This window comes from Crocuta crocuta, unplaced genomic scaffold (genome assembly GCF_008692635.1).
Source record: "Crocuta crocuta isolate KB4526 unplaced genomic scaffold, BGI_CrCroc_1.0 scaffold417, whole genome shotgun sequence".
NCBI lineage: Eukaryota > Metazoa > Chordata > Mammalia > Carnivora > Hyaenidae > Crocuta > Crocuta crocuta.
This window is the reverse complement of record NW_027536463.1, coordinates 755685-769423: the sequence shown is the minus strand read 5'-3', so window position 1 is coordinate 769423 and position 13739 is coordinate 755685. Positions and strand designations below refer to the sequence as shown.

General features: G+C 36.7%; 1 protein-coding gene across 2 annotated transcripts in view; it reads right to left on the bottom strand.

The window, feature by feature from the left end:
• Positions 1-12270, bottom strand: part of HGF (hepatocyte growth factor) — a 72772-nt gene extending 60502 nt beyond the window's left edge. For both annotated transcript variants that reach the window (XM_077748515.1, XM_077748516.1), the window contains exons 1-3: positions 12189-12270; positions 5438-5603; positions 922-1034 (exon numbers count right to left, since the gene is read on the bottom strand). In XM_077748515.1, coding sequence (XP_077604641.1) covers positions 922-1034; positions 5438-5603; positions 12189-12270 — 361 coding nt within the window. The remainder of the gene's footprint in view (positions 1-921; positions 1035-5437; positions 5604-12188) is intronic.
• Between the last annotated feature and the right edge of the window lie 1469 nt (positions 12271-13739).

Below are 13739 nucleotides of genomic sequence, written 5' to 3'. Positions count from 1 at the left end.
ATGTTTTCAGTGTAGATTAGTCTGTATACTCAACTAGCCAGACAAATTTAATTTGGCAGAATGATTTGCTCAAATATACAGACCATTTTAACAAAATATTAAAAATAAAAATTAAGTAATTTGCAAAATTTTTTCAACTCAAAGAGTTACTTTAAGATAAAATAATTAGGTCATCTTATTTTCTATCATAATTTTAATTTTAATTTAAACATCAACCTTATTAACAAGGAAATATCTATATATATTACCAAATACTCAAATTTAATGGCGCAGTATGATTTTAAAACACATTAAGCTTGAAATCAGTACTATTATCATAAATACAATCCATAATTATGAATTTATGTGATAGGAGATCTATTTGGTAAAATTCACATTCATTTAACATTTGCCAGTTATTTCACTGATACAATTCTGCTTTGGATCAGAGTAAATACCTGTGAATACAGTATCAGATGAACAAAATAGGTATATTAACAAACAATATTATCTTATTATTTTAAAGATTTTTAAAGTATATAAGAAGGAAAATACAATTAATATTTCAAAANTCTCTCTCTCTCTCTCTCTCTCTCCTAGAAATAAATAAAACATTAAAAATTAAAAAAATAAATAAATAAAATACTGTATAATAAGCTCAATCTACTATACTATATGAGATCCCTTAAACTACTAACTTAAGGTGGCACTTTCTAAAATGAACATGGAGAATATGAGTTCTAGGAGATGCTCCTAGAAATAAATGAAGAGGGAGGGGGCAATGTAATTATGGAGTGTTTGGGAAATGTTCTTTTTAAAATACTATATTGAAAATAATCAGGACGCTAATAGAAAAATCAGCAGGAAAGAGCACTGTGGCAGGAAATTACACATATTTTATACTTTATTTTGTTATGAAACATTTAGGGAGAAACCAGTTACCTTTGTTTTCATAGAGGTCGAATTCATGACCAAACTCTTTTTTCACTCCACTTGTCATGCTATTGAAAGGGAACCAGAGGCATCGTTTCCTTGCTTTATCAAAAACAAAGGCCCTGAAAAAAATATCTAAATGAAAAGAAGGAATACTACTATTTATACAGTTTTTAAAGAATGGGCACATGGTTTAGCCAAGGAGGGCAATATAAAAAGATACATGATTACATATGCATGATAAAAATATGAGTGATTTTTGAACCTACCATTTTGATGGCCAAAGAAAGAACACAATTAAGTTTTCATACACGTACAGAATGTATCAGAATAAGGTTTGGAACGTTCTCATGTTATTCTAAATGATGTTTAGACAAATGAAGACTTAAATAAGCAAAATCAATATATAACACAACTGCTTGGATTATTAATGAACACATTTTTTTGTAAGTACATAGCAAGTTGGAAGATTTTGTTTATAGTTATATACTAATGATTATATTTGTAATATCATGATTAACTTCCAAACCTTGTACTTATATAAAGTGCATCCTAAAGTGACATTTCCTAAAATGCATTAGACATATCACCATCCAGGAGATTCTCCTAGCAAAAGGAGAATCAAACTGAAATCAAATATTTGGAAAATTTTGCATATTATATCCCTTCTTGATGAGTTGTAAACCATGGAAGCTTATTAAAGCCATGAAAATCTTGTTATTAGGATAGCTGTGTATGTAAGTCAATGTTTCCTAAATAGATTTTCTAACGTAGGAAATTTTAATTTAAAAAATCTATTAATAACATAACATATGCTTTAGATATACCATCTTGAAGAAAATTACTAAAATGTGTCACTCCTACACTTATCACCCTGCAGCTAATTATTATATAGGATTTTGTTGTTAACTAAAAAAAAAGTCTTTCTAAAGTAAAATGACAAGTAGACAAAACCTTTAGCTGAGCATAGTAAAGAACTTGATAAAATTTTTGACATATTAAATGTCAAACATGTCTTACAATATGGAAAATGAAGTTGGAATTCTGACCTGTTTATCTTCCTTTAAGAAATGGTATTAAAGTTCTTTCTCACTACATTCATGCTAATCACTGTGTCATCACGTACAAGTATTTAATTAAAAGAAATACAGATTTTCTAAGAAGAAGCATTTTTCACTTCTAATCCATATACTGCTTTGAGAACGTATAGTTTTCTTATAATTTTAGATAGCCCAAGTTAGTCATTTATTTCTTCGTAATTTGCCAACTTTAAAGAATCTTAAATAAGGGGAAATAACTTTTATGAAACATAAAATCTATTGTAAAGTTATTTGAAACATTTTATCTATCATCTCTATTTTTATTTATTCTATTTCCAAAATACCAAAAAAATTATATTCGTGAAATTTGTGCTTAAAGACATGTTGAAATATTTACCTACAAGAACATTTACAGCTGAAATAGTAATTAAGAGAAAATCATAAAAGTATATTTTTGCAGTGGTGGCAGAATAACTTATGGGACAATTGGCTAAAAAGAGACTTGAATTTTGATCTGGTAGACTGTAGGCTTATGCAATACGTGTTAAATTCCCTATTACTCTATTGCAGCATTTGGGGGGGGGGCATGTTAAATGACTTTGAAAGCATAGTAATCAGAAAAGAACTCATATAAAGATAAACTAAACAAACATCTAAATACAAATTTTTAAGCTACAGAATCAATAACTTGCCATTTAACTTCACATTAAAATTTATAATTTTGGGGTGCCTGGTATGCTTAGTTGGTTATAAGCATCTGACTGCAGCTCAGGTGATGATCTCAAAGTTTGTGAGTTCGAGACCCACTTTGGGCTCTGTGCTGATAGCTCAGAGCCTGGAGCCTCTTTGGTTTCTGTGTCTCATTCTCTCTCTGCCCCTTCTCCAACTTGTGCCCTGTCTCTCAAAAATAAAGAATTGTAAAAAAATTTTTCAAATAAAATCATACCACACATATATAAACTACTCATCAACTAATAATATGGCTTTGACATGAGAATGCCTTGGAGGTGACTCATGAGTCCCATCAGGAACATACAAGCTTTGCCTCTGTGAATACACAGGTGATTGCATCCGCAAAACAGGTATCAGAATTTCCAGCTTGCTAACTCCAATCACCCTTTGCTCTCATTCCATTGTAATGCCATATTCTCTCAGAAAAGTGTTTCCTTGTCTCACTTTATGCCTCCAAATAGAATGGATCCAAACAGTCAGATTCTAGAGTTGCATCTTAAGTTTGACTTGAAGAGTCTTTATCTTATCCTTATTTTAATTATCATATTTCTTTCAAGAACAAAATTAAGTTTTCACACATGTAGATCTTTTTTTGTCTAGTTTTCTCATTATATTTGTCAGAAACGCAATTCCAATACCAGTTACTCAGTCATGGGTAGAAGAAGAAAGCCTCATATTTTCTTCTCTTGAGTCAAGTCATGGATAGCAATTTTCTGAGGAGCTTAGAATCAGGCATTTTGGTCATCTTTCCTACTCAGCAAAAAAAGAACTTCAATCTCTATAAAATTAATATTGTTGATACTTTCTCAGGTGGAGATAGTGTTTGAGAAAATTCCACCCTGCACCCACTGAATCATAGATGCTTTCATAAAGTGTTGTTGATATTTCCCAAGCATTTTGGTATATTTGCCATTGTTTTTCATTGATTCTAGTCCATATAATAAGCCTGCAAAAAGATCCTTTAATTCATTAAGAGTATAATTTCAAACTATCACAGTATGGCCATTCAATTCTGAATGACTAATGTACTTAGTGATTTCAAACACATATGTATATTTGGGATAGACAAGTGAGAAGGATGACACATTTCTGGACAGAGGAACTTGGGCTGTACAAAGGTTTTCTACATGTGGTTTTCTGCACAGGTTGCCATAAATTTGGAAACTAAATATAACTCAACCAGAATATAGTAGGAAAGTATGAAACTTCATACGGGGGATATGTAAAGATTTTTAATCAGGTCACATGTGTTCTTTAATGTAGCAAACGCATTTTAGTTCCTCCTAAATAAAACAAAGGGAAAAGTTTTTCTTTTGTTTTGTTTTCTAGAGATAAGGTGTGAAAATCGAGAGGTCAAAATGCCTTTCTTATGGATTCAAGAAGTGTGTTTTCAGATTCAGAGTTAAAAATCAATAATGAGATGAACCTCTCCCATTTCCTTCAACTCACCTTCCCAAGCCTGTGAGAGAAAAATATAATAAATCTAACCTCCTCAACTGCAAGAAGAACATCACCGTAAATCTACACAGCTATGACGTTGATTGAGAGTAGTTTTCTATAATTCATGTTTAACAATCTCAAGCAGGAAAGTCAGGGAAAGAAACAGAATTATCACAGGAATATACATGCAAAGCCAATTCACCACTCTCCCGGCCAGGAAATCCCTCCCAGAAAGTGGCAGTTTGGCAAGAAAAACACTTCCAGAGGAGTTATAAATGAGTAGAAAGGAGATAGTCTCTCTTCCTCTACGTCTGTCTATGACCTTCCCTGACCATGCCCTTTCCCTCAGGCCCATACACTCACTTATCTGAAAAAAAGGCAAGATGAAATTAGGGTCACTTGCCACGACATTACTAAAATCTGTATTCACATGACATGGCACTGACCAAATGCAATCACTAGTAGAATTCAAAACTGACAAGATCTCATGCTCAAACCGGTCAAAAATAGAATGAGATAGAGAATAAAGGGGTGTCAGGTAAGTGAGGGGCTGGGGTGTTTATGAGGAAGAATGAGGAAATGCATTTTCATCTGGCAATTCAGAAAATTATTCAGATGTAATTGTCTCCTTCAAGGCCTGAAATTCCCAAATTTTATCCTTGGGCTCACTGGCAAAGCAGGAAGGAGTTCTTCCCTGTGAGGTTACACAGGTAATTACAAAAGATAAGAAAAGTCTCCGTTGGAATCCCCTCATGCCTTTTTGAATTGCCCCATCACTTTTCACCTAAAACTTCATCATCCCTATCCCCTAACTCTTTTTGAATAGCTTTGCTGCTGACACCAATCCCTCTAGTCTTTTAATCTAATTCTCTCAACACCTTTTATTTCAATCCCGTAAGACAATGATGTAAGTTGCAGTAAATTCTGGCTCTTACCCAATTTATATATGAAAATTCCTCCACTCCTCTTGCAATAAAAGATATATATTTACTGAATGGAATACTTTAAAATGTTGGATAAAAGGCAATCTAATTGAATTTTAGTTTCTAAAGTTCAACTATTCGTAAGATGAAAAAACACAAATTCCTTAACCAAAGGCACTGTGGATTCTAAAAGATAGCAGTTTATGTGCACTCCCTTACATTTCTATCAACTGGGAGCAACATCTTCTGTTATACTGAGTGAAAACTCAAGTCAGGCTTATACTTTTGAGGGCAAATTACACTGAACACAAAAAATGGGGAGAACCATGATGATAATTAGTAGATGCTATATTTGCAAAGTTATCCTAAGAACAAAATGAAGCAACTTACTTGCAAGTGAATGGAAGTCCTTTATTCCTAATACATCTATTGGCACATTGGTCTGCAGAGTTCATTTTTTTTGTTTTTATCTTCAGTAATGGGTCTTCTTTAATTAGAGTAGTCTTTGCTGACTTTTTGAATTCATGAAGTGTGTTTCTTCTTTTCTTCTGTCCTTCTATTAATAATAATAATTTTTTTTAAAAAAAATGGAGAAAACAGCTTTTAAGGCTCACATAAAAAAATGTCCTTTGGGATCATCCACAAGATAGTGATTTTATCTGACAACATACTAGATCTCAGGGGTTGGGGTTGATGTGAGGTGGGGATTGATACTCTCAGATAGTTAAGAGCAAGAGAGGAATATTGTAATCAGTGAAGAATAAATAACTTGTCACGTAGAGTCACTCATCTACATTCTTTAAAATGAAATATGGTTTTAAAAATTAGGACAGAGTTCACTCTAAAGAAATAAATGACATGATATTCTCCAAACAGTATGTAAGCAAATGCCTGGGCTTAGTATATCATGCTCTGTAATTAAATTTGTCATTTCCTTCTACAGTTTGCCCTTATGTAAGTTATAGTATTAATTAGACAAGCCAATTCAATTACATATGAGAAACTTCTCACTAAAAATGGTGCAGTGGATAAATTCTTCTGACTCTCTTTAAAGTATTTCATATTATTCATATTTTAGCCCTTCTCATTTCCTACATAAGTGTTTTCTGTGCTTTAGGGCACTATTTCTTAGTATTACTGGATTGTTTGTCTTGAAATCAAGCCAAATGCTATAAATCAAATGTGTGTAAAACTTTATCCTTTAATGTAGCAATATCATTTTTCTCCATGAAAGTATTCTACAAAGCCCCTAGATAGCATGAAGCCTCCTATTAAAAACATAAAAACAGACCTAAAACATCCTAAAAGACTTCATCTTATAGATAACTTCAGAGTATCAAGCGCTTAATTCTTTATGCTCAGTTTGCCCAAAGTTACCTAGTTTCTAGCGATGGTCACTATCTTCACAAAGAGGATCCAAGTGTCTAAGAGATTGCACCTCTTGTGTATTGAGGAGAGGCATGGTTGTGGCTCTCTTCTGCCTACCAGTTCTTTTGAACATCCTTATAACAAAGGTGGTAATAATATATTCATTCTTAAGAGGAAGAAGCCAAGACACAGGGAAAAATTAACTGCCCCTTAGGCAAAACTCATTTGAAACTCAGCTGCCTTGCTTCTGAACCTCCATTCTTAAACACTCACGATGCCGTCTTTTTTAAAAAGAAGCATAACAGAGTATGTAGAAGTATGGCTTATAAATAATTTTTGAAGATGTGGTTTAAAGCTATCAGTAGAAAAGAAGTTTGGATGGTAGGACAGGAAATGCATTCCTGCTCTTTATACGTGGTGAAATGTGCCAAGAAAAGAGGGTGAAATTTTTGTGCAGAAAATTTGGAAATACGGCTAGCAGAGTGAGGTACAAACAATGGCATCATACTCTCAAAGTTGCCAGCAACCACTGGCTCCAGTTGGTTTATTAAACTTGCAGATGCTATTCATTAATGTCTATCCTAACCTGAAGTCCACAATAAATATGAGAAAACATGAAGTCCTCTAAATTTCTGGTTCTCTGTAAAACTCCAGAACACAATCCCCAAAAGACTGGTACTAATTTCTGTAATAATGTTTTCATTTTTAACTTTTCTTTGTCCTACAAGACGGAATGGCTATGGTACAACAGATATAATTCAAAAGACATTTTAACATAGAAATTCAATCAACCAAATAATCTATCAACATGTTATTTATTGAGTGTGGACCAAATGCCTTGCATAACGTTGGCAGACAGATGATAATTCTGGCATTCTGACTGACTTGCCAAATGACTTTGTTTAATTACCTGAAGTGCTAATATACCAATTAATCACTCTACAAAATGAAAGTTATACTATATCTGAAGCTATTTAAACTATGATTATTAAGTAAATATTTGGAAGTTAATTTGGATAAAAAATGTTATAAATATGCAGAGTGTCAGCTTTGTTTTTGAAATTCCATTCTTTAATTTCTGGCATAGAGAAGAACTTGTCATTCTCCCAAGCAAAGAAGTGGTATAATTCTTTACACATTTTGGTTTCTGCCACAGGACCATGTAATGGGAGATACCTTTCTACAAGAAGAGTTTCTTCCTTTGACCATAATGCACTATTTCTTAGGAGCTATGAAATGTTTCACAGCATAATAATCATCTGATTTCCTATATAAATTTGAGTATTTCTTAGAAACAAATAGTAGTTAATGGATGCTGAAAATCCAATAAATAAAACTGTTGGTTAAAGGGAATGTGCATGTATACTACCTGTGTGTGTAGTGCCTTATGCATGTATTTATTATACATGTCTAAGTGTGAGAGAAGAGTGTAAAGCTAAATTTTAGAAGCCCAAGGCAAACATTAAATTAAGATATGCATTTTACTATTTATCAAATAAAATAAAAGAGAAGCCCTTGTCAATACCCCAGTTTCTTTTCTCAATATCATGCAATATGAAGGCAAGTTCTGAGAACCACTATCAAGAAAAGAGGTCTCTGTGGGATTAGTGTTCATGTTTAAGTCTATAGATCCTCAGTTGTCCTATTGAAATGCGTTAATGTGTGGCTGTATCTCATAAAAGTACTGTAACTCTTGCCTGCTGATAAGTTTCTCCATCACCACCTTTCATCTGAAGATCAAAAAGCATTCAGAAGAGCAAATAAATCTATGATTTTTCCTTTACTGGATAATAGACAGGAGTGAAAAACTTGTCTGGGGCTACAGAGTTAATCAAAGGCAAAGGGAACCAAGTATCAGAATTCCCCTTCACTATTTATTTCTCATGATTTAGAAGCTGTCCCTTATAATTTAATCATTTCTACTAGGTCAGTAACAAATTACTCAAAAATGTGACGTTCAAGGTAGTTGTGCACCATGTAATCCAGGCATCTATAAGACTAATTTCTTCTTCAATAAAAGAAAAATGCAAAACAGAAGTCATTCAAAAACAGAATGTGAAAATAAAACTCCTTTGCTGAAAATAGTTTCAACTTTTTTTTCCATATGTATTAGCAACTGATGCTTGTTTTACTGAAAACAGTTAAAAGACCATCTTAATTTGGGAAGAAACTAAAAAAAAAATACCTTTGGATCAGATTTTTCTCTACTATTTTTTGTGCATAACTATTAGTTGAAGTTTATAAACAAAATATTGAAATGAAATCAAAGGGTGAGAGATCACTGCAACTTTGTCATGCTTTCTTGTACTTGAAATTAAAACTCCTTTCTCCTTTTCTCCCAGTATGGGAAAACATTCTGGAAGCTATATTTCTTGAAGAACTTGAAATCCCTATTTTAGAACTGAAATCATTAGGATCTTAGTGAAAACCTACAAACAGAAAGTAGGGTCAAATGTATCAAGGTGCTTGAAGAAAGACACATTTCTCCCTCTGGTCCCTGGCCTCACACTCATTTCTCTCAGTACCTCATATATTTTCTTCTCTACATGGTCTAACCATTGACTTCAAAGGAAAATCATGCAAGGGAAGGATTTGCAGGGTGTGGAAAGAAGCAGGAATCTGGCTCCGCATATTCTGAGAAACCTACCCACATGATTAGTGATTAACAGCTTGAAGTGGTAAGATGTTAAGATGAAAGTACACAAATAATTAATGGAGGGAACGGTTGTGGCTGGAGACTTAACCTTCCCAAAGACAAGAATCATAAATACTAGTCCACATTTTCATTTTCATTGCTGTTATCTAAGGACTTGGATTTCACAGTTGGTATTTGAAATGCAGTGAAATAATCTCTTCCAAAGAGAATGGAGGATAGTCAAGGTGAGATTCAGTGCCTCCCTTCTTCACCTTCATCCGGCTTCCTTGTTCACTGTCATTGTCATAGAAGCCTCCTGCTGGTCTCCTCCCTGACTATTTCTTCCACAACTGTTCCTCTACGGAGTGACCAAAACAACCACACTGAAGTACAGCTTAAGACAGGTATCTTCTCAACTCCAAAATTCCCAACTGCTACCCACGATGTTCAGGATACTTTGGCACAGAATTCATGCTTGTTCATGCTACCTTGTTTCATTTTCTAATCACAGGCCCTGCTAACTCCCTCTTGGTACTCAGTATACCAATCCCACATGGTTACCTGTGCTCATACTTCCTCACCTCCATGTCCTTGGCCACTCTCTGTTTCCTGACTTAGGTACCGATCATACTACCATCCATCTTTTCATACTCAACCTGGGTACCACATTTTCTCCAAACACCTAACACTAGAAATGAACTCTCAGTCATAGTATAATAGTATTTCTAACACAGAGTTTTTCTTACTTTACTTGGCAAAATGGATTTTTAAAAGGCAATTTCAGTTGATTTCATGGCTTCTGGCTTCATTATAAATAAAAGAAGAAAAAAACAGCACATATTTCATTCTCATAGATTTGAGTAGGAATCTCAGCTCTTGTCCCTTTACTATGAAAAGATGATTACTGTCTTTAAACTCAATTTCCCCCATGTAAAAGGAGCTGAATAATGTCAATCTTATCAGAATTAAGTAAGTTTTTTAGAGCTTGGCCCATACAGTTGCTCAACAAATGTGGGTTTCTTCCGCATTTGTTCATCTTTATATCCCTCACAGGTTCATGGACATCAGGTGCTTATTTAATGCTTCTTTTGTTACAGGGGCCTGGATATTAGTTTCCAGTGTAGGTAGAAGTGCATAGAGGTTAATTCTATGTAGACCAACTCCTATAAGGATGGCTTGGGTCACTATATTGCATATTTCTTAGGAAACTTTTCAATAAAGTATCCCCATAAGACATCTTGCTCATGATTGATTGTCACCTCGTTTTAGTACCTACTTGCATTCTCACATTGTATTATTTTACAATATGTACGAATATAGACTCATAAGATTCATCTAAAAGTATAACCAAAGCAATTAACAACAAAACCCCTAAGTGTTCAATGTGAGATGATATAAAAAAGGACCAACTTTCTTTGTATGTTCTAAGAGGGTTGTCCATAGTCTCCATTTGGGGGAAAGTCATAAAAAAAACCTATCAAAATAAACTTACCACCCAAACCAAGCCAGACCCTCTTTTGATGACAATTTTAGCATTATCCACTTCAGGAATTATTCACAGCATATCTGGAATCCCCAGTTGGCCTCTCCTTGCCTGCCAGCACACTCTGGGGCTGCATTCTCCCTATACTCAGGAAACGCAGTCATTTCAACATTAGCCAAAGTGAAATATCATTACGAATGTATATCTCCTGCCAAAACTCCGTAATGTGTGCCAAAAACAAATAGACATTGTCTATGGTTGATCTACTGTTTGGGTTTTCCACATTGTGTTTTTCTCGCATTAGTACAGATGATTTCCAGGTAAAACCATATTATACTTCAGACCATCAACATTTGAATCTTAAAAAAGAAAAGCCCCCAAGATATTAGCCATGCTCTCGATTTAAGCTCCAAACCTCCTAAAATCAACAATGTCTTATGAGAGTGCATTTTAGCATGACACACCTCAAGCACGATAACCTCTTTGATTGAGCTAACTTCTTTATCACCTCTTTCAGAAATCTTGCCTACATGTTTTCAAACTGGCCATTCCCACACAATGTTGTTCTCAAGAGGACCACTTCACAAAACTGAGTAAGAAGGCAAGGTGGGCTGAACGTTTTTCCTTGTCACTTAGCAAATTCTTGATATTTTCAACCCTTGCATTACATCAGACACTAGACCAGAGTTACGATACATTTCATATTTAACTTAGCTCAAGAGACGGCCAGTTCTCTGGTTTGTATTGTGAAAAGGCCACGTCTATCACGTGGGCATTTGTTCCATTCTTTTATTCCCCTGTGCCCGGCCATGGTGCTCACTACCTTCTCCCGTTGACACCTCAGCCACTACAATGATAATACGACCAAATACAGATGTTTCCTCTTGCCCTGATAACAACAGAAAACTTTGCAAAGCGGCAAATAAAATCTCTACACTTCCAGGAAGGTAGTATGAACTCAACAGCAATTCCTTCCCAACCTGCAAATTCAGAGGCGAAAATGAGAGGCTGAAAGGGTCCCTTCTGCAGCTTTAATCAGAGTCACACAATCTTTGCCTCCCAGGCACTGCAGTTTCACAGGGCAGACATCCATACCCAGACAGAATGAGATCTTAGAAGAGAGGCTTTCTCTTTCATTTTTATAACATGCATATACTCAGGGCTTCATCTGCCTTCTCCAAGTGAAAACCCGTATCAAGTCTTCATGTAGCCCCCAATGTTGACTGAGTGACGTGGGGTGGTGGAAGGTCATGGACAATGATCCTCTGGAAAGAAGTGAGTCCCTGCTGTACTGACAATCCCTCTCCCCTCCTCAGACCAGACCTTCTGTTCAGCCTTCAACTTATCCAAACCAGCAAAATTCCAGCCAGTGTTCGCACTTCATTCCTGTCCCACAGTCCACAACTAAGAGGCTCAGGGAGCCCCTGGGTGGGATTGGGGAGGGGGGGCACTGAGGGGATGGTAATTATCATTGTAAATGCCTTGCAAACAGAAAAAGAGTATCAAAAGGAAGCACAAGGAGAGGCTGAAAGGACCCTAGCCACACACTGAGCGAAGGAAGGATGCTGGGGACCGGGTGCAGGGAGTGTCAGGAAAAGGCAAGGTTAGCAGGAGAGAGTTAAAATAATGGGGAAGAGGAAACAGAGAAGACTAACCTGCACAGGGGGTGGGAAGCAGAAGGAGATGGAGAAGGACGTGCTGCAGCAGCAGGACTGGCAGAAGTTTGGTCCCCCACATGGTGCTGCTGGCCGTGCTGGCGGGTCCCACTGGACGAGATGCCTGGCTGAGAGAAGCCTGTTCCGACTCAGTGCCTAGAAGAACCGGTCGGCTCTGAGCCGCTTTTTATTGCGATGAGCTAAGTTTGTTGTGTGATTAACTGGAAAGATCTAGGTCTGAACTCCCTCTTACGGTAAGAAACTGTTTAACAACAGCCCTTTACTCTCTTCCACCCCCTTCCTTTCCTCACTAACCACCCCCCACAACAACACCAAAGAGATCCCAGCTCCCCGCACCCCCCCCCACCTCTCCTTAGGAAAGAAACTTACAAAGAAAAGGTCACCTGGCCTGAGGCCAGCTCAATTTGGAAGCTCGAGCTCCAGATCCCTGTGGCTCCTATCCGAAGAGGGAAGGGAGGAGCAAGGCTCAGCCCAATAGCTAAATCAAGGGACAGGCAGAGGACCAATTCGCTAAATTTAAACAGGAAAATACATGTGTTTACATGTCTCTTTGGGAAAAGAGGAAGGGGAAGCAGCATAAGAAGAAAGCGAAGAGCTGCCTTTCAGTCAAACGTGTTTTAGCTCCTAATCTGTCTAGTTTCACTGCTGGAACAAACTAGGGATTCAGAACCCCTAGCTCAGGTTCCTTGGGGTGTCAGAACTGGAGGGGGGCAGGGAGGCAGGCGAGGGGGTAGAACCAGGTGGGTCCAGCCCAGGTAAAAGGGGGTTAGGGAAGAAAAGGGTGTGGTATTGTGGGGTAAAAATAAATAAATAAATAAAAGCACCTCCAGTGTCAGGTAAGAAAATTGCCCCAGCCCAATATGCTCAGGACAGGCGGCTTTTTTCAGAAGCTGCACTGGCTCTGCAATCACCACAAATGTGCCTGAAGTGTATAAAATAAACTTGTCTGATTGAGGGTTGGCAATAAAATCTCTTCATACTCTCTCTTAAAATGTCTAAGAGATTAGGATTATCACTGCCTGTCCCTGACAGATAAATGTAGCATGGACTCTGTGTCCTTAACACACACACACACACACACACACCACTGTCACGCATGTATGTCTATATGATGCGCATATCTTCTACGACTAACTTTCACTGGAAATTTCTCAATCTGTTTTAATTCATAAATAACTAAAGTGCCTCTCTTCTCCAGTTCCATCACTCTGAACGCACCCAGCAGCCCCTAACTCTACACTGAGAGATAAGGGGCTTGCAGGGGGCTGGCAGGAGTGCGGAGGACCCATGGCTGCAGAATCCGGAGATCATTGCTCCGAAGGCTCATTTTATTGAAAGGATTTGTCTTTGCATCGCCAGGTGGTGCTCAGATGACTTTAGGCTAGATAGATTCCTTTTGCTTTCTTTTGGATGGATTTGGGGGAATGGTTGCCCCATGCGTCTCTGAGATGGGTGCAAGTAGGAAGGAATCAGTGTCTCCCCCGGCAGAGGAAGAGATAGTGGGTGTGATGCGAAAATGACCCAGGACCG